This window comes from Gouania willdenowi, chromosome 6 (genome assembly GCF_900634775.1).
Source record: "Gouania willdenowi chromosome 6, fGouWil2.1, whole genome shotgun sequence".
Taxonomy (NCBI): Eukaryota; Metazoa; Chordata; class Actinopteri; order Blenniiformes; family Gobiesocidae; genus Gouania; species Gouania willdenowi.
The window spans coordinates 60,951,832-60,974,386 of record NC_041049.1 but is presented as its reverse complement, the minus strand read 5'-3'; the positions used below and the strand labels follow the sequence as shown (position 1 = coordinate 60,974,386).

Here is a 22,555-nt window from a genome sequence, read left to right as displayed (position 1 = left end):
ACTGGCAGTTGACAGTCAAAACATGTAAGGAGATCAAAGTCAATTTTCATAAAACATACAACAGTTGTCTGAATAAATGAAACCTTAACATATTAAAGGTAGGAAACGCTGAGGTTTCAACATGAAATACTTATTTTTCTGAATTTATGCAAATGTTTCATTTTCATGAAATTTTAAAGAAAATCCACATAATCATATTTTAGTTGGAACTCATTGGTGGCTGGAGCTCCTGAGGGCCCCTCACATAGTCCATGAGGGCTACCTGGTGTCTGCGAGCACCATGTTGGTGACCCCTGATTTAATCCTTTTGCCCAAACAGTGTGAATGATTATACATCTATCTATCTATCTATCTATCTATCTATCTATCTATCTATCTATCTATCTATCTATCTATCTATCTACCTATCTATCTATCTATCTATCTATAAAGCAAGGAATATCTGTCTGTCTGTGGCCCAAATATCTCAGTGGTTCAGGGACAGACAGAGCTGAGACTTTCAACATGGCTGCTGCTTGGTTCAAGGGTGTGCATTGTTGGATTTGTTTGGACTGCAATGATACCATTCATGAATTATTTCATAAAATTGTCTTAAATGCAGCTTTGCAGAACAGCTCAATGTTGACAGGTGGTCATGATAACTCAGGATAAGTTAGAACAGCTCAGATAGTCAACTCAGGATAAGTTCAAACCTGCGTAGAATCTACAGGAGTAGCTGCACAAAGGGCTTTTAAAATAACTAAAGTGGGTCTAATATCCTAAAAAAAAAACTAAAAAAAACCTGTAAATATTGACCAGCAGGTGTCCTCAGTGAGCAACGTTTGTAACTATGGTGAGTAATGATAATAATAAAAAAAAATTGTGTGTGTGTGTGTGTGTGTGAGATTCAGAATTAAATTTGCATTAGGAATTGAGTGTTTACAAAATATTATTTGTTTGTGGTGATATTAGCCAAAGGTCTAATAACTTCACTTGTCCTCTGATTTATTTTGAAATAATCGCTCACATGGCTGCTTCATACAGCAGATAATTCCAAGTTAAAAAAAACAGCAGGGAAAACCTTTCTCTAATTCAACATGCATCATGTTTTTACTTTAAAATTTAGAGTAAAAAAAACAATTGGCAGATTTCAGAAAGAATCAGCCAAACGTTGCAGAGATCATCTAGTTTTTGGAGTGGAATTAAGATACAGAATTATTGAGCAGAGTTGTTATCATGTTGGCCTGCTGGCAAATGCAGACAAATGACAGAGCTGAAAATCATGTAACATCCGTAAAATTAAAGTAAAAATAATTAAACGTATGCTGTGTAAAACATGTTATATTCATTTGTGACAATTGTCTTTAAACAAAACAATTAAGATATGTGCAGAATATCCTACTTAAAACATTACTTACATTTACTTACCAATAATTTTTTATATGTTTGAGTTGAAAAAAATGCATTTTTACAAGAACCAAGAAGTGTCATAGCTAAATATGATCAAAAAATAATAATTTGATCGGTTACTTATATTAGTGGAATGGACAATGTCCGATAATTAATTTTAAAACCAATATTGGCCGATAACGTGCCGATAACACATCATAGTAATGCATCACTAATTTACACCTATACTGTGTGCATAAAAAGCAAACAAACTCACTGTAAATATCTGTAATTCAAATAAATTGAATACAAAAACCCAATTTCAATGAAGATTTTTTTTAATATATACTTTAGAGGCCACATTAGAGAGAGTTACATTTCTACTGAGCAGGAGAATTGTTACTCATCACAACTTGAGGTTATTTTCTCTATTCTTAGTACAAACATTTGCAATTTGTTAAAGCAATCTAATGAAATCCACTTCATTTATTAAATTACATTTTACAAAAGAAAAAAATACCCCAATTATTTAGTTTGTCTTAGTATTACTATTTACACAAATAGGAATCTACATACATTATCTTGTATTATTCATTTATTTATTTATTTATTTGCTATAATGGGCTGGATCCTGTTTCATTTGACATTTTACAAAGTAATCAGACTGAATCCTGACAGCTCGGCCTCCTGAGCCAACATGCCATATACTGCATTTTAAATTGATGTTGCTGCTCCTGAAAAATGCTCATATTGTTTATTTAATTTTGTTGATTGTAACAGGGGGAGGTAAAGTAGAATCTATATATTTTCTTCAGAAATTTTACTTTGAGCTCCTGACATGTTTTGACTGTCAACTGTCAGTCTTCCTCAGAGGCTTCTGCTGATCCCCTTGATCTGACAGTTGACAGTCGAAACAGAAGATCAAAGTAAATTTCCTTTAAAAAAAGTTGTATGAATACATTAAACCTTAACATATTAGTTAAAAAGAAAACAAAATGAAGTTACTGGAAAGTAAAATCTATTTCTCACTGTCGGCATCGCCGTTATTTTGTTTTTTCTGTGTTGCATCAGCGCCATCTACTGGTTGTCACGGATACGGCACAGATTGAATCTCTTGGGGATGGCCCCCTTGCGCATGCGCAGCAGTGTAACAAGATGGCGGAGAGTGCGGAACTGAAGGTAAAGGCAGCTCTTCTGTTTGCCACATAAATAGAGGTTGCACGCTGTAAGATTGTCATTACATTTCAAAGCAAGATATTCATCAGACAGTAGATTGATATAGCGTCCCGGTATAGTCCTTTAATGGGACAAAACAGCGAGGCATAATGCAGCAGACAGGTAGTTAGCGGACTGGCTAGCAGGTTAGCATTAGCTTTGTTATTGTTGCCTTCGTTCCGTTAGGCGGCGGATCTGCTGCACATAAGGCCACAAACCGCATATAGTGCAGATAAAAAGCATTTTAGAGACAAAAGTCTACATCATATAATAATATGAATGTGAATGTAGGTAAAGGTTATCGATTGTGGTTTGTGCAGACCGTGGGCTTCTATTAAAACGGGCTTGGTCTACTTTTTGAAATGTAACATTAATGTCACATTGATTAGCCTGATCACTGATTCCATCAATTATAATCTATCTTTTAAGCCAAATATTAAACAGTCAGTGTGCTTACGATCAGAAAATATCAGCTTAGTATCAGTTAACCAGCTTCTTTTACCATTTATTACTGCTATTTATAGTTGACAGTGCTGCAAAATATACAGACATTATTTGGTGGAAATGTTTTTGACAGGTTGGCGATTTCTGATTTTAGCAAAGCAGGAGTGAAACCCAAAAAATCAGAAAGTCAACAGGGAGATGATGGCCTTCTCTTTCACAGTACTAGTACAGTTCCCGTCAGAAGTATGTATTCATATAGTGGGAGGAGCTTAAGTAGAGTTGTCAATTATGGCCAAATGAGTATGTGTTTGAAGGTTGGGATGTACAAAGAGGTGTACATACTCTGTACTCTGTAGTGTTATAAAGGGGTTTATTTGCGAGTGCAAAGTAAAATAGCGTGTGTGATTTCCCTGGTTTAATTCTATGGGACATGCTCGTGAAAAATTGATAAAGTTTGCACCAATGTTCTCTGGATTTAGGCAAATGGATAATAAAAGTCATCCCCTGTCCTTAGACCCTCCTTCAGCAAGGAAAAACCCAGTGGTAAAATAATTACACGCTAACATGTCATTTACATCCAAGGTGCGCATTAGGTTATAAACACGTGGTGAAAATATCAGCATTTATTTAGTGCTGAGAAATGTGCACGTTTCGCTGTTCGCTTTGAGCATTGCCCGGCAATAACTTCCGGGAACTATTTGAACTATTGGCACGTTTACCGAAGTACACGTACGTAACGTCTTAGGGTTAGGTTATAACTCTATATGGCAACAATTTTTAGGGTTAGGGTTTGGTTAATCTTAGTCACGTGACCAATGACTGACCTATAACGTGATCTAAACTGGCCAGTGAGGGGTGCTACGTACGGATAGAATGGTTTTACTCTCACCACGGCAACATTCTATGGGATATGCGCATGATAAATTGATAAAGTTTTCACCAAATATGGCGGTTTAGGTAGAATCTGATAAAAGACATACATTTGTACAAATAAAACTATATATTTAGCATTTAACATTTCTTAGTGCAATAATTCACTATTTTCTTTTGTTGAACGTTCGGGATCTGCTTTGTGTACCTGCTGAATATCTCCAATATGGCGACTTCCTGTTTAATGACGCGCGGTGAAAACCCTCTATGATATCACATTAAATGCTTTAATGGATCCTGTTGTTGGGGTTGCCACATGTGGGTTAGTGTTACCCTATTGATGACGAGTTGTTGCAATAGTAATCCTAATAAATCTGCTTTGCAGATATAGAAAAAAAAACTCAGAACTAAGTTGGATATTGTCCTTATCAGATATGAATCATATTTAAAGTAGTAACTAAAATCACCACACCTGTCTACACTCTGCAGTGCATTCATTATATCCAGAGCAACAGTGTAAGGAACAAATCTCCACTGTTAATAACATAATATCTTACTGAGAGTGGCGGTTAAATACCTAACGCTCAACCAACTGAGAAATGGAACACTGAAGTGGTGATGACATCATGCCATTTTCTGCTAGAAAAAAATTGGACAATGGATCGCAGCAAACTTTGAGTTTTACTTTTAAAACGTACATATCAGTAAACAACTAGAACTACAAGCAAACAATGTTTTTGTCACCATAAGGATTTAATTCAATTGTACACAGAGCAACCGAGCAGGCACTAAAGACAAGTTGATTTTTTTGGCATTGCAAATGTCAGTGCTACAAAACATCTTGTTAACAGTTGCAATGCATGACTAAAAGTGTTCAATAATACACTATAATTGAATTTGTATGAAGTTTTTCTCAACCATAAATAATATAAATATATTACCACTGGAGATGAAGTACAGTTTCCTAGAGGCTCTGGCATAGTTTTCCAAAAATAATTTGGAAATGTTTTTCTCCCATAAACCCACCTATTTGCAGGATGTAATGTTGTTTACAGCAGTATCTTTAATTAGCATTATATTATACTTTAGCAACGTGGATTGATTAAAATATCCTACTTTGTCACAACTCAAACATAACTATATTAACGTAGCTATGTAATTTGCAAATTAAAAAAACCAAGGTCACATTAATGTTAACTTAATACCAATGAGTGAGCTGAATTAAAAGTGAAACTATTCGCTATATTCTATTGAGAAGTAATGTAGTCTAAAGTCTATGATCTTGTGTCTCAAGATTATTTGCCAACTTCTCTTTTTTACGCAAATAGTCGATCACTAATTATCCTAATTACTAAACTGAAATTACAGAAGTTACTTTCTGATACAGAAAAAATCAGTCCTGTTATTGTTGATAATGTTTTTTTTAGTAGTTAATTTAGAAAGCAGAAAGGAATCGAGCAGAAATTGTAATGGCAAGGATGTTGCAATACATATCACAATACTTGGGTCACGGTACGATATTATCATGATATCGCGATATTCTACCTGGTTAATATCAAAATTAAAAGTAGAGATGAAAAATCAAGTTGCTCTATATGTTCATCAGAATATATTGATCATTTAGGGGACAAATTGAGACAAAATTTGCTTCAAAACATCCTATTTATTATTATTATTATATCTACAGTGCCATCTACTGGAGTGGAGGTGCGGAAGTGGCACAATTTTCAAGGTTTTTACGTAGGAACAGGAGCTGGTTTAACATGCCCAGTAGTTAGGCTGCTCTGCTGAGAAGTGACAATATCTCCAACAGTAGAAAACATATGAAAATGTGAAAAATACAATCGGAAAAATATTGATTAAATATCAGAAAAATACAAATAAACTCAATTAAAAAAACACCTCTGAAAACGACACGGGAATGAGTAAACACTGAAGTGGATTTAGGGAGATTTTGAAACGTGAAATCTGATCTTCTAAAATGTAAACATGGTCCAGACAATCAGAGCTTTAGACTGGGATAATGGTGCAGGTGGTGGTTTGTGATATATGGACTGATCTGGATATTTTAGGACCTGCTGATGGACTGGGATTTTCAAATGGTGTATTTTTAGGCTTTACGTGGAGTGCTCCTAAAAAGAGAAAATACCCTGCTAGCCGCTAGCCGCTAGCTGCCGCTCACTGGGCTAATATTTTTAAGGAGAACATGAAAACTCCACATGAAAAGATATGCGTGGAAAACCACCAATGTTCAGCATTTGTAGTTACATACAGTAATACATCTACTGAGATTTCTCTCTAAAAAACATCTACGGTTTATTGTGAAGATTATTGTGTTACAAACGGCCCACCCCGTTTTATTATTTGCAGCTTTTCCTGACTGTCTGACTATAGTTAGCATAAGTAGGGCTCACATTTACTCAAAGGTAACACACTGTTTATGTTAAGCTGTCTCATAATAATATTGCTTCTTAAGGTTTTCCATGTGTGCATTTTTTTCTCTTGATACTACAACGTTGCTAGACAAAGCTCAGAGAAAGGATATTGAATTTCCTGTTTCATGGTTATGCCAGAAAGAAAATATTAGATGTTCAGAGAAGACAGAGGTTTACGAGCAGTAAGAGACCTAAGTAGTATTGGTATTTATTTATTTAACCTGACCATTGGCTTAAAGGGAAATCTGGAATTATTTGTGTGCGATATTGAGTTTTTAAAAAAAATTTTAGTGTACCCTTCAGGTGATAAACATTGCTTAGAAACAGTGAAAGGTTTGTGTGTGTCTTGTCCTTTAGTGTGGATTGGTGTTCTACACGTTGTCTGGTTTTACTTTCACCACTAAAACATGTGTGTGAGTGTCCACGTGCGTCCTGTAATGGACTCCCAACCTGTTCAATGTGCACGCTGTGGTTTACTCTCTGTACGAGGAGAAAAAAAGTTGTATTTTGCCTTTGAAAACAGCATTAAGGAGAGTTTATTTACACGCCATTACTATGCTGCAATGGTTTTTTGCATTCTATGGTGCACAAATTGTGTATTTGTAAAGTATATTTGTTATTATTACATGATACCACCTCGGGCTGGGCGATACGCCTGAAAAATGTATCACGATACAACTGTTTCAAATGAGTCAATATTGATAATTATTGATTCGTTTTTTGTTTTGTTTTTTACCTATAAGGACCAGAAGAAAAATTTCATTTCAATTTAAATACTTTTATTTTAAACGTAAACATTTAAAAAGAGGTCAACATAACTATGGGGAAAAAAACTAAATTAAAATAATCATAATAATAACAATAATAATAATAATAATAATAATAATAATAATAATAATAATAATAATAATAATAATAATAATTCATAAATTCACATAAATAGAAATGCCTTTCAGTCATTTACATGATCAATTCCCAACATTAAAACTGTTTTACAATTTCCAAGCAGCATAACTTTAATCTTATCTAAATTAATTAGAGATGTAAAGATTTATCGTGAGGCAGTTCAAAATCGATTCAAAGGTGTCATGGTTCACATCGATACTATCAGTGTTATCTATTTAGAATTTGAAATTCAGGAAGTACCACCATGTTTTAAATCAGAAGTGTGGAAGCACTTTGGCTTCCCCAAGACAAAATGAAAGAGGTGAGAAAGAAAGAACGTGTGAAATCCAAGGTAAGAGAGGATAGGGAGAAACAAGAGAGAGAGAGAATGAAAGCCATAGTTTGTTCATTTATATTATTTCTTTGACATGGGATTTGTTTTGAAGTCCAATTGTTTAGGCACAAAATACATTTTCAGTTGTACTTTTAAAAAGAAATGGAACTATTATACAGTTTTGCATAGTTTACTGTAGAGCCAGAATTTAAATGAATAGGCTTCTTCTTCATTTGTACAATTTCTTTATTTATTTCATTCAGGATTTATTTTTAATTAAATTGCATTGTTTTGCATAGTTTATCAAGGGATTTGTTTGACAATGAAAGATAAAAGAAAATAGTACAGTATTTTTTTTATTTTTATTTTTCAGTCATCAATTATCTACAGTCTCATTTTGTAAAATAAATCATAAGAGAATCGTATCGCGAACCCAGTATCGTGAGTTGAGTGAATTGTTACATCCCTAAAATTAATTGACAAACCAACCAAAAATTAAGTGACAAATCAACATTCTGATGCTGTTCTAGAGCCCAAGCCATGACGGGAAAGTTGTTTTCCATTCTAGAGCAACAAAAACAAACTCTTAGTTCTTGTTCATGAACCCGTGTTTTTTTTTCCATCCTCAGCAAATGGTGATGAGCCTCCGAGTGTCTGAGCTCCAGGTGTTGTTGGGCTATGCAGGACGGAATAAACACGGACGCAAACATGAACTCTTGACCAAAGCGCTCCACCTCATCAAGGCCGGCTGCAGTCCTGCGGTGCAGATGAAGATCAAAGAGCTTTACAGACGCCGCTTTCCTACAAAAATGGTGTCGCCGGTGGACCTCGCTCTCCCCACCGTTCACTCCGCCACCGGCCTACCCGCAGGACTCGCCCAGTTGGGCTTTGACAGGCACGGGTCACCATCGCCGCTGCTTCCTGTTTCCATACTGGGGCCCAAGCATGAGCTGGGTCTACCCCATCTCCCTTCCTCCCTGCATCCCGTTCACCCAGACGTCAAACTGCAGAGATTACCATTCTACGATTTACTGGACGAGCTCATTAAGCCGACCAGCCTGGGTGAGATACACAGCACTGGAACTGTTATGACCCCAAAAGTAGTGAATTTCCACGAGTGCTTTCTGCAATGTTCTCTTTTGACTCTTTATTCTGTTTATGTTTTGTTTTTCCACAGTTTTAGACAACAGTCAGCGGTTTCAAGAAGCATGTTATGCTTTTGCATTAACGCCACAGCAAGTTCAACAGATCAGCAGCTCCATGTAAGTGGGTAGAAGGATTTTAAAAATGATAATATGAATTATTGGAATGGAAGAAAAACAAGGACGCACAGAAGTCAACACATACCCCTCTGCCTAAATTGTCCATATCTCAAAAATTATTCAACCGATCAAACAAAAAAATGTACTAAGTGTTGACTAAATGCGTGGGATATTTGTTGAAATTACATGGAATGAACCTGATGTGAGTTTGGAATGATGATTGGTTTTTATTTGCTTTGCAGGGTTCCTGCAGATCCTTAAAAAGTTTTAAAAGGCATTACATTTATGAAAATAAGGCATTAATTGTCATTAAAAAGTCTAATATCCATGTTTCAAAAGTCTTACATTTTACCACATAATAAATATGACTTTATGATTGTATTTAGTCTCACGTTTCAAAATTGATGGTAACATTTGTGTTTGTTTTTTTTTTTTGTTTTTGTTTTTATGTATAAGCAATATTGAAAAAAATTTAAATTTAACGAAAAGTGCCTGTCCAACAAAGATTTTTCTTAATGGCTTTTCATGTATTTTTGTTGTTGTTTTATAGATTTCTGGCTATTCTTGTAGTCATCTTGTGTTATTGGAATAAATTTGAGTATTTTAGCCTTTTTTTGTGTATTTTACTGTCATTTTTGTGTGTGGCTTTTTTGAGGGGGGGCCACCAGTTGCACATCTGCACTAGACACGAGAAAAAAATGACCCTAACCCTATGTAATTAATGTGGCAGGTTTTTTTTTCTCTCTCCCAATTAAATTTACTGTGAAGTTGGTCTTAAATTTAATTTTAAATGGCAATAAAAAGTCTTCAAAAGTCTATCACCCATGCCACAGTATTCCCTGCTCTGATGTCAGCGCTCTCTCTGCCCTTTAGGGACATATCTGGGACCAAATGTGACTTTGCTGTTCAAGTCCAGTTAAGGTAAATAAGTTCTTCTATGATGGACCCATCTTATTAATGTTTGTGTTGTTTTGAATGTAAGTTGAGTGTCTTTGATGTTTGTTTTATCTAGTTTAGAAGTACGCTAGATATTTAAATATTTTCAAATCATTTAAAGAATATTACTGACAAAAGTGTTTAGGAAACCAAACCCTAATGTTGTTGTAGATCACTCTAACTAAAAAAAAACCGTGATTCTGATGCAAGTCATGTTTGATGATCTTGTATGTTTTACATGTAAGTTTAGCTATTTTAAAAGCCAAAATAAAATTAATGTAACAACAATAAAAAGGTGCCACATTGATTCAACCTTTATTTCAAGTTGCTTCCACTTTTATGAGAAATATCCGGAAAGGTTTTCACCGTAAAGTAATAAAACCATGACAAAAAAGTGGTAACTGGCATCGTTTAAGGCAAGGCAAATGTGTGTGTGTAGTTCATTTCATACACAAGGCAACTCGATGTGCTTTACACGATCAAAAAGTGCAACAGAAAACATTCAACAGCTTAAAAATCAATAGGAACAATAAAATCATCAGTAAAAACGTTTAAAAACATCAGTAAATATATTTAAAAACATCAGTAAAAACATTTAAAATCATCAATAAAAATGTTTAAAATCATCAGTAAAAACGTTTAAAAACATCAGTAAATATATTTAAAAACATCAGTAAAAACATTTAAAATCATCAATAAAAATGTTTAAAATCATCAGTAAATACATTTATAATCATCAGTAAAAATATTTAAAATCATCAATAAAAACATTTAAAATCATCAGTAAATACATTTATAATCATCAGTAAAAATATTTAAAATCATCAATAAAAATGTTTAAAATCATCAGTAAAAATATTTAAAATCATCAATAAAAACATTTAAAATCATCAGTAAATACATTTATGATCATCAGTAAAAATATTTAAAATCATCAATAAAAACATTTAAAATCATCAGTAAAAATGTTTAAAAACATCAGTAAAAACATTTAAAATCATCAATAAAAATGTTTAAAATCATCGGTAAATACATTTATAATCGTCAGTAAAAATATTTAAAATCATTTAAAATCATCAGTAAATACATTTAAAATCATCAGTAAAAATGTTTAAAAACATCAGCGAAAACATTTAAAATCATCAGTAAATACATTTAAAATCATCAGTAAATACATTTAAAATCATCAGTAAATACATTTAAAATCAGCAACAAAAACATTTTATCAACATGACCAAAAATCTCCCAGGTGCTCTTCTATATCATAGATGGAGATGACTGAGTTCGACACAACACAAATGGTAAAATTAGAACGTAACCATTCCCCCCCCGTGAATGTGTTTGAACAACACACAAATGGTTCCCGACAAATAATACTTTGTTGCTTTTGTTTGTTTTCAGATTTTGTTTATCAGAGACGAGCTGTCCCCAGGAGGACCATTTTCCTTCTAATCTGTGTGTGAAGGTCAACGGGAAGGCTTGTAATCTCCCAGTGAGTGTTATTCTGTTTCATCGTAATGTTTTAAATCACAGATTTTATTAAATAGTTCCTCCCCCCCCCCAGGGATATCTTCCACCCACCAAAAATGGAGCTGAACCAAAAAGGCCCAGCCGCCCCATTAACATCACGTCTCTGGTCCGATTGTCCACCACAGTTCCCAACACAATCGTTGTGTCGTGGACGTCTGAGATTGGACGAGTATGAGAATTTGTTCAGACAATGAATGAACAGAGAGAACCGGTGCTCATCTGTGCTTGTGTCCTCAGAGTTTCTCCATGGCCGTGTACCTGGTACGACAGCAGTCGTCTGCGGTGCTGCTGCAAAGATTACGAGCTAAAGGAATCCGGAACCCCGACCACTCAAGAGCTCTGAGTAAGTCATGACTTCCTGGGCTTTGAAACATGTGACGCATGTGAGCAGGATGTTGTGCAGGCCGGTTTGACCACATACTTACTCCAGATTCAACAACAGACGGAATAAAAAGCAGGTCGGCTTTGTTCACCTTTTGAAAGACTTCAGGTGTTTGTTTTTTTGAAACCAAAGTAGTTCTCTGGTATTACAAGCAAGGTTGGTGTCAATTACATTTTTCAGTTACAGTTAAGTTTTCATTATCACTGTCCCACTTCTGCGTATCAGTCCATTTACATCTTTTTCTGGTCCCTTTTTACTGGATCCTGACTGGTATACACCTCCGTCCGCTCCTCGTGCACCATCGACTCAGCAGTGATCAGGTTGACACAACAAACATAACATGGTTATTTGGCAACTTTATGCGGTTTATTGTTTATTTCTATCATTAACCGAGTGTTTCAACTCTCTCTCTCCCTCTCTCTCTCTCTTTCAATTAAACCATAATTGTAATTAATAATCAATTACAATTATAATTGACCCTAACCCTGATTACATCTCATACCGGTCGTGTTGAACTACTACACACAGCTTATAAACATGTAACGCTTGTAGGTCTTTTTTTTTTTTATTCAGTTTATTTCCGACATGGTTACATTCACTTTTTTTTGTACATGCCGAAAAAGGAGACGAGAGAAGCAGTTTGCTTATCTAAGTCCCGTCCCTTGTTTTGAACACAGAAAATTTACATCAAAGCTTGTCTCTCTGGTCAAACATTCTTAGGTCGTTCTGAACACAATTTCACCTTTTTTTTTGTCCTTTTTTGTGGAGGATTTATTCTCATTTGTAGTCAGTGTTGTCTTTTTTTATTCCTTCTCCTCTCTATCGTTGTTCGTGTCGGCCTTGTTCCCTGCGGATTTCATTCCCAGACGTTGTTTGTGTTCCTCCAGTTCAAAAGAAAAGTTCATCTTCTTTCGAAGTACCTTGATATCTTCAGAAAGTTTTCTTAGCATACGAAGGATTAGAAAGGCACATACCCCCATCATTAGCAGGCCAATGATCATGACCCCTAACAGGTAGTGGTCCTCCACATCTTCCGCTGAGAGGATTGAGAGGCACAGCATTTGGGTTTTTCCCTTTCTTGTATTCGTGTAAGAATGTGTTCCGAGTTTTTTCTTTAAATCTTGTTTTGTCTCTACATCAAGGTTGTTCCAGCTGTTGATAGCTAATTTTTTATCAATCCATGATATTTTTTTTGTCTTACGTTTGATTATTTGTTTCAAAGGGCAGCATTTCTCATATATTGTAGTTATTCTGTCTGTGAATGTGTCATATGCAATGTTCACATGTTATTGGTTTGTGTGTTTCTGGGTGGATGTTGTCATTAGTGTTAAATATTGTAAATATTGGTAAATGGTCGGAGATGTCATTTATTAATATTCCATTGGTTAGATCTGAATTTTGTATGTTTGTGAAGATGTTATCGATCATTTCTTCTTTTGTGCTTTGATTTCCAGTCAAAGAGAAGCTGACGGCTGATCCTGAAAGTGAGATCGCCACCACCAGTCTACGAGTGTCTCTGCTCTGTCCTGTAAGAACCATTGATGAGCTCTCAGGGTTTATTTTGGGTGAAGATGTGTTTGTTCTTTCAGTGACACGTGTCGTGTGTGTGTGTGTGTGTGTGTGTGTGTCTGCGTGTGCGTGTTAAAGCTGGGGAAGATGAGGCTGACCATCCCCTGTCGCTCAATGACCTGCTCCCACCTTCAGTGCTTCGATGCTACACTTTATATCCAAATGAACGAGAAGAAACCAACGTGGGTTTGTCCAGTTTGTGACAAAAAGGCGCCGTACGAGCATCTAATCATTGACGGGTCAGTACAGCACTGATACATCCCACTACATTTGGATGGAAAATTAACTGTGTGAGGTATTTAAGTCTGTATGTATATAAACTAGAGTGTCTGAAAGAAATGCACGTTTGGGTTTATTGGGCATCAGCAACCAAAATTCACTATATCTATAAATCCTCTCTCCAGTCTCTTATAATATCTACCGTCTCTTTCTTTAACGTCATCAAATCTTATTCTAACATCAAACGGACACCACATTTTCTGGTTATTTTAAAATGTATCGGAACATAATTGTGTGATCTATCGTTTCAAAGGCAATTCAACGTAGATTACCATTTTAAGTCGCACAATTTCATTTGTTTTACTTTGTGGAATTGAGTCATTTCACTGAATTCTCGGGAACATGGTACGTGCTATTCGGCGCGGATCCGTTCCACAGGCCTTGTTTTTTTAATGTGTAAATTATTTGCTTAGCAGTTATTGTGATATTTCTTTTAAAATATCTTCTTCTCCGCAACTTCTATAGTGCAATGTTCAATATGAAGTATAAAATATCTTAAATTTAAGTTATTGCACAGTGTCCCCGGCAATATCGGATCGGCTGATATTTTGCACTTTATGCAATTAATGTGATCGGCTGTAATGTCTTAATTCATCGATCCGATCGGTGACTTTTTGCAGATTCTCCCGTATCATGGTTTTATCCATCTCATTGACACCAAAGAGTTCCACACCACCGACAGGGATGAAAATTTGAAAGTACAAATGTTTTCTACACCAAAGAATATGAACTACATCACTGAACTTGAAGCGAACCGTCCTGTTTCTCTGCCATCATTTCTGACTTCTCTCCCAATTCCTCATCTTCACCTGCTGACCTCAACCTGCTTTGCTTTTTATGCTGGTTTCATTCTCTTTCCTTTGTTTTTTCTTGGCCTGCCACCTTTCGTTCCATTAATACAGATTAATAGGAGCATTGCGGCCGGAGGAGTATTTGATTTGTAGTTTTTTAAACAAGAAGACACATATTATTTACTTATATGTAGCCTATCTGTGTCTGTATGTTTATTAGGGATGCAACAATACAGTCAGCCCACGATTCAATACTTACTTGTTTTTGGTCGCCGTTCATGGTTCAGTTCTGATGCTCGGGGCGTTAAAGAGTTTCCAGTGTTACCTTTTTATTTTACTTTGAGGCAAAACCAAATTAATACATATTCCTGTGTATGGCGGATTGTGTGATATAAAATAAACAAAACTATAAAATAAATATGAAATAAAAAATCACTTCTTCCAAAGGACAAGTGCTTAACTCTGGCAACCCATATACAAACTAGGGAAATATTCATTCAGAAGTAAAATAAATAAACAAAAATTCACTACTTTCAATAAATAAAAATTAAGCATTTCAAGTATCAGCTGCAAATCCATAGTAATGAATACACCTACTGCTTTTGTTATTTTCTAGCTCACTCAGCTACACAGTGAAAGCTAATTTAAAGGCATACAATGCACAGAGCCTATACGCCAAACGGTAAAAACCGTAGTTTACAAGTCAGTATTGAACCGTGGATGCCATATTTAATGGTTCAATATATTACTGAGAATTGTTGCATGCCTAGTGTTTATATACAGTATATTTCAAAAATGTTTTCATAAAACTCTATGAGCACTTGTGACACTCTGCATTTTAGTTTGTACATTTTCATCAGCTTACCTTACTCTGGCTGTGTTTCCATTACCCTTGCAAATGTATAAAATCTAAATAGCGCCATAAAAACTGGTTATGGAAACAACTGAATTTTGGAAAACACACTCAAATTTAACGCTTTCATGAGGAAGAATTTCAGACGTTTTGATATTGAAATGTATCGCAAAAGCGCCATGGAAACACTTTTTCCGCAAATACACGTCACAGAACGTGACGTATCTGGTCACATGACCACTTCTCTCTGAGAAAACATGGCGCGGTACCTGTGGACAGAAGTGGAGACTAAGACATTTCTTAGCATTATACTTGAAAATGATTAGTGCCACATTAGACGTGAAACAACAAAGGAATGCATGATAAGGAGGTTTGGAGCGTCTGTCTTTCTGCAGAAAAGTCTCGCGGGATGAGATTTCAAGGGAGTTACGAGGCTTCAAAACAACGTTCAATGGAAACACGTTCAATGTGCAATTGTACTTTGTCGACATTTAGAAATATCGGTTTTATTTTGTGAAAATATGCAATGGAAACTCAGCTTCTGATGACTTGCATTGAGGGGAATCAGGAATGGTTGCAGTAAGAACCTCACTGGTGGTTTCAACTGTTTAGTGTGATTTAAATTTGCACAATGATTAATGTGATAAAAGCTGTGATCTCAGAATGGTTGAACTGTACATCAGTCAAGTGGAACATGTGTTTTTTTAGGAGAAAATAATAGTGAAAAGCTCTGCAGCATTGTAGAACACTGCAAAAACCTACATTAAGTTACCTTCGTGCCTCATGCTATAAATGTTACATTATTGCATTGCTATCAATTGTGCGTTCCAGGAGTTAATGTGAGTTCCTTTGCATTTTCACAGGTTGTTCATGGAAATTTTAAATAGCTGTTCTGACTGTGATGAGATTCAGTTCAAAGAAGATGGGAACTGGTCTCCCATGAGATCGAAGAAGGAGGTGCAGGAGGTTTCTGCGTCCTTCAACGGGGTCGGCAGCGGTACGCGCCCAGCACCTTTAATAATAATATTTACGTTTGGAAAGTCGCTGTGTGAGCATGTTGTGAGGTTGGTTTCGTTGTGTAGATTTGTCTCGAACAGAAGCACATGAGCAAAAACGAGGATCATCAAACGACAACAACAAGAAAGTGGATGTTATCGACCTGACTCTGGACAGTTCCTCAGAGGAGGAAGTGGACAACGAGCCTTGTCTGAAAAGGGCCTGTCCCTCGCTTTCTCCTGTTTCTCCTCCTCCAAACAAGGGGTACGTCACAAAATCACACATCAGGATTATTAAAGGACTCTTGTTTTTACATGCATGTTGTGTTATTTGTTGACAGAGTGCTGAACCTGCACAGTCAGCCATCACCAGTGAGCAGGGCCCCCAGCATGGGCCCCGTGGAGACCAGCTACATTCCTCCTCCTCCACCTCTAATCCAGGACTACCGCCACTACTACCACACAACCAGTGACCTGCCAGGTACAGCTATCAGGGGTTCTCCTCATGGGACCCATGAGTAATCAAATAATAATCAAATAAAAATAACAAGTGCTTTTTTCTGTCTTACAGATCTGAGTTTTTTCTCTTTCCTCCAAGGTGACAATCAGGTATGTTAATAGGCAGCAAGACAATTGCCACATCTTGTTATTTTCTGGTCAACTTACATAGCAATACCAAATGTAATGGCTACAGGGAAAAGTTACATCCAGAATGTTCAACCAATACAATTAACTTGGCTCCATAAATGAAGATCAACAGAGAGATAAACTGTGAATCAGTTTACCTTCAATATCTATGTTCAATATCTTTGAACATGAACGGATATTGCTTTCTTTACCAAAGGGGACTACATATAAGTCAAAATCATTAAAAGTATTTATTTAGAGTTCTTTAAAGTAGTTCTTTTAATTACAAGGCAAGGCAAATGTATTTGTATATTGCATTGCATACCCAAGGCAACTCAATGTGCTTTACATGATCAAAAAGTGCAACTGAAAACATTCAACATCTTAAAATCAATGAGAACATTAAAATCGGCAGGAAAAAACCCCCCAAAAATCAGTAAATACATTTAAAATCATCATCAAACACATTACATCAACAACAACATGACCAAAAATATCCCTCTCAGTCATTAGTAGAGAAAAAAAGTGTCTTTAACTTTGATTTAAAAATGTTCACATTAGATGCTGACTTCAGCTCTGCTGGCAGTTTGTTCCACTTCTTTGCAGCATAACAACAAAAAGCAGCATCACCATGTTTACTGTGAACTCTGGGCTCCACTATCTGACCTGTGTCCATAGATCTGAGAGACCTGCTGGGTTCATACCTGACTAACATCTCACTGATGTATTCTGGACCAAACCCATTCACAGATTTATACACCAGCAGCAGAACTTTAAAGTCTATTCTGAGGCTGACTGGGAGCCAGTGTAAAGACTTTAAAACTGGAGTAATGTGTTCTGACCTCTTTGTTCTGGTTAAGACCTGAGCTGCAGCGTTCTGAACCAGCTGTAGCTGTTTGATGCTCTTTTGGGGGATTCCTGTCAGAAGACCATTACAATAGTCCAGTCTGCTGGAGATAAAAGCATGGACCAGTTTCTCCTGATCTTTCCGAGTCATTAAACCTTTCACTCTGTATATGTTCTTTAGGTGGTAGAAGCTGTTTTTGTGATAGATTTGATCTGACTGCTGAATGTAAGATCTGAGTCAATCAGAACACCAAGGTTTCTGACTTGGTCTTTAGCTTTTAAAGGTCGAGACTCAAGATACTCGCTGACAGCAGTCCTCTTTTTCTTGTGACCAAAGACGATCACCTCCATCTTATCATGATTTAGTTGAAGAAAGTGTTCACTCATCCAGCAGTTTATTTTTTCTAAGCAAATACCTCAATGGGACGGGACCATAGTCATCTGGGTTCAGTGATAGATATAGTTGTCATCTGCATAACTCTGATAATCAACCTTGCAGTTCTGTAAAATTTGTCTTAAAGGAAGCATATAAAGGTTAAACAGAAGGGGTCCAAGAACAGAGCCCTGAGGAATCCCACAGGACATTGGTAATCTTTCAAATTCAAAGTTTCCAATGCTTACAAAATAAGGGGGGGCAACGCTCTGAGGAGAAAATGTTGTTTTCTGCGTTACTTGAAATCCAAAAATTATTTGTTGAATTAGTGAAGGGTCATGATGAATAGAGAGAGTTACTTACGTTTGGTATAGGTCCTCCACTAATAAATACTCACACACACTGTAGAGACAAGAAATAACATTTTATTCAAAAGACGTGCTTCACAAATTTAAATGAGGTATTACTGTATGTGGGACCCGCAGTAATATTGGGACTGTTATGGACAGAATACGCACGTCCGGGGCCTTAACGCCCAACAGCACTGGAGAGAACCCTGATGTGGGATCAAATATTGGAAGTGGGAATGTTAATCATTCACCCCATACAAATTGACACGTTGACTTTAATGAAAACGTATCAGCTTCGTTGCTGTTATGCAGCAGATACGCATCCAGTGGAAATTGGGGGTTACTCTGATGAAGTTTGAGACTTTTTAGTTTTAAACTGTTTGCTTCCTGTCCTGCAGCATTACAACATGGTGATGGCAGCGGCAGCAGCAGCATCAGCCTCTGCCCCCGAGGACCACGACTTGCTTCGTTTCCTGCCGTACGGCTCCTCTCCCATGTTACGGGAGCCTCCGGGCACCCCCGGGAGTAGCACGCTGGCCGCCACCAACGGAGGCAGCAACAGCGGCAGCACCAGCAGCCTGGTTTCCTCCAGCAGTCTGAGGGAACGCGACAAAGACCGGGACAGAGACAGCCACAGCATTTCAGGGCTGTCGAGGACCTCCGTGGAAGCTGCTGCTGCAGCCATTTACGGCTCCATATCAGACGTTATTTCTCTGGACTAGATCCTCAAAGGACTGAAGGACAATGGGAGAGCCGCAGGACTGGAGTTCTTTGTAAATAAAGAGAAGCAAGACGAGAGAATACAGTGCTATGTACAGAGAGGAAATCTATTTTCAATTTTACTTACCATGTGTATATAAACTTAGGACACTTCTTGTCCAGTGAGTTACTTCAGTTGATATTTTTTTGTTAATACTGAAGACTTTTTCACACCTCTTCATGTGGTCCTTTTATTATAGTGTACCTTTTCTACCTGATTTTTACAGTTAAGTTTCAATACTTAATGTCAACGGCATTGTTTCAGTACACGTGCACAGACGCCTCGAGGAGAGTGACATTTAGAGGACAAAAGGAAACGGGCATTGTTGGAGGTGTGTAACCTGTGTGTGTGTGTGTGTGTGTGTGCAGCAAAGTGTGTAAGACGTTCTTTATTCTATTCTAAATGACATCCACTGTGTGTGAGTTCTGACAGCAGAAAGATCTGGCCTCCTCTGCCATCACTGGACATTGAATTTCCTCCAATATTCATGCTGTGGTTGATATTTATAATGTAAGTTATGTTGTGAGTGTGTGCGCGCGCGTGCGTGTGTGTTTAAAGCCGCTAAACATGCAAAAGCTGGATCCTTCTGTTGTCATGACAGCATGTTTTTTTCCCTCTGCATTCAAAGACAATGACGATAATGAAAATACCAATTGGGAGTTTGTCAGTATTGTGAGATCGAGCTAATGCTACGTGTCAATGAAGGACACTGGTTCAAACAGTTTGACCTTTTATCTACAATTTTGTGTGTTTTTATGTTTCCTTTTTAGGTATGTGTATTTTGTTTTGACTTTTACTTCATATGACAGACAAAGAAAACAAACTGAAAGTGGCCATTCTTTAAATTTAAGGTAGTTTCTGGTACATCTGAGGTCAGATCTCAGACTCAACATTTCATTCTAGCCGTGTTTAACTTGAGCACTTGACTTTCCTGACTTAGTGGAGCAGTGAAATAAACTTCAACCTTAGAGTATTTCTCAGCTTTCTTTTGCTTACAAATGATCTGAACTCTTACCTGTTGGAGTGCCGTGCGGACCAGAGTAGGGGGCCTCTTTAGTTTGATGTTCGGTGTATTTGCAGCTGCCTTTAACATAACTGTGACTAGCATTGTTTTTTTTGGGGTTTTTTTTAGTGAATCACAACATGCATTTTTGGCCAGAATTTGAAAATCAGTATACTCAATAAGCACACCTCCCCCTCCGTCTATTATTATTATTATTATTATTATTATTATTATTATGTTCGACTTGTGCTTACATTTAGGATTATTTATTATCATATATATTTTCAGCATTCGTTTGATTCGTGGATATGCATTGCATTGTATGTGATATTTCTTTTGTAATTATATAATTAATGCTATTTAAAGACGTCATTGTTGCTCGACATTGCATTGTAACACTTTTCGTTTCTGTCTGTTTTGCTATCAGATGATGTCAGTAACTCAATAGACGCTTTGGTCAATGAAAACGGCCACCAGGTCTCCTGTGGTGTATGATATTTGCACGAAACTAAACCGATAGACGACACCAAACTTGCCATATTTGAACCAATTTTCATCACTTTTTATTGCCATATTTTTTTACTCCTTTTAATGCATTTTTGCTACATTACTCCAAATTCTGACACTTCTACATCAAATTTCAATGCCTGTTCTGCACATTTTTTTTTCCACTTTCAAGACATGTTCAGCACTTAAAAATCCTTTCCACCACTTTTCCACCTAATGTCCCATATGTTGACCCATCATTGTCACTTAACCTCTTTTCACAATATTTCATACATATTTCTGCTATTTAACCACATTCACAATTTGTCATGCCCATTATTTGCTAGTTTAAACTAATTCTTCCAATATTGACAGTTTGAACCCTTTTTACCACTTTTTTTCTCCGTTTTTGGCCCACTGTAATTCGCAACCTTTAACCAATTTCTGTGGTTTTTAAAATCAAATTTCACCACCTTTTCCACCATTTTTTGGTCACTTTTAGCCCATTTTTATTTCTGATTAAAACAAGGATTTACACCTTTAAGATGACTATATAATATGGCCCAAATAATACTAAACAGTTCCTGCATAACAGTGGATATTATTCAGATGAATAAATAAATGTGGTTATCACAGATTCATAGAACAATGGACCATCATTTTGCTGATTTTATGGATGGACCCCAAAAATCTCTCCCCTTTATTCCTCGTTATAGATGGCCCTGTCTGCACATGACCGTTCTTTAATGTTCATGCGTGTTCAACCACCTGTAGCTACAGTGGGGGGTCCCCAGGCTTTGGAACCTTTATTTCGGGGATCACGGGCTGAAAAGGTTTAGAACCACTGACCTACTACATATCACTATTAAACCCTTAAGGAAATTACTGTTTAGACACATTCATATTTATATTAAACATAGTGTTTTTCTTTTTAAAGCGACAGTATGAAGGTTTATAGACTTTTAACATGACAGGAACATTTTACAAATGGACTAAATAGTTCAGTGAAGACAACTTTTGATACATCGAACTGTTGAGAAACCGTATCATATTCAATTTCTCCCTTGTGTTTAACCATGTGTGAACTTACGACAATTATCTTTCTTCAAATATTTATTTTGCAGAGAGACTGACACACACACACAAACACACACACAGTGACCTTTTCGTTAGGGAAAAATTGACATAAAAATATCAAAACTTAAAATATAGAAATATGATAACATTTCTGTACAGATTAAAGATGTCCTCCTGTTAAAACAAATAAGTTATCTATATTATAGCTTAATTATGATTTTGACTCCTAGTATTAATATAATATAACTGAAGCTTTGTTGAAGCGCTGGGTTTTCAGCTTTTCTGATTTTCTCCCATATTCATATTACATTAGGTTTTGTCTTGTTTTAAAGTATGTCTGTGATAGAACAATATAAAGAAAACAATGAATAACTTATCAAACCTACTTGAGAAAGATGTAGGGAATAAAAAATAATAATTAAGAAATAGGATTTCTGTCAATAAATCTTGCTATGCATATGATAAGATTAAAGTTTCTCAAACATTTGGATGCCAACGCCACACTTCATAATAGAAATGATTAAAGCTGTGTATTTTCAAAGCTTGTTAAACATATTTTAAATGAAAAGTCTATTCAGTGCTTATCATAACTCAAAATTTTACAAATAATTCATTTTGCATTGAAACAAAAAAGAAAAGCAGTTGATAAAATTAAATGCAATAATACAATTGATTATATTAATAAATCATCTGTTTAAGGTGATGAAAGATTTTATGAAGTTTAGAAAGATTTTACTTAAAAATATTACCAGCAGCTCACAAAACGACAACAAAAACACACAAAATAAGAGAAAAACATACTAACTAATAAAAAGAACACACAACAAAATACACAAAATGACACCAAAAACACACACACACCAAAAGAGAAAAATACTATAGGAA

At 36.1% G+C, this 22,555-nt stretch overlaps 1 protein-coding gene across 1 annotated transcript; it reads left to right on the top strand.

Moving 5' to 3' along the window:
- The first annotated feature begins 2,523 nt into the window (after positions 1–2,523).
- pias1b (protein inhibitor of activated STAT, 1b) lies at positions 2,524–20,633 on the top strand. The gene is made up of 14 exons (XM_028451144.1): positions 2,524–2,547; positions 8,181–8,613; positions 8,729–8,813; positions 9,687–9,734; positions 11,151–11,241; positions 11,314–11,448; positions 11,517–11,622; positions 13,116–13,189; positions 13,309–13,469; positions 16,017–16,150; positions 16,236–16,413; positions 16,490–16,629; positions 16,720–16,757; positions 18,743–20,633. Exons 1-14 carry the CDS (start codon positions 2,524–2,526, stop codon positions 19,064–19,066), a joined length of 1,971 nt encoding a protein of 656 aa, XP_028306945.1. The 3' UTR covers positions 19,067–20,633.
- The last annotated feature ends 1,922 nt before the right edge of the window (positions 20,634–22,555 follow it).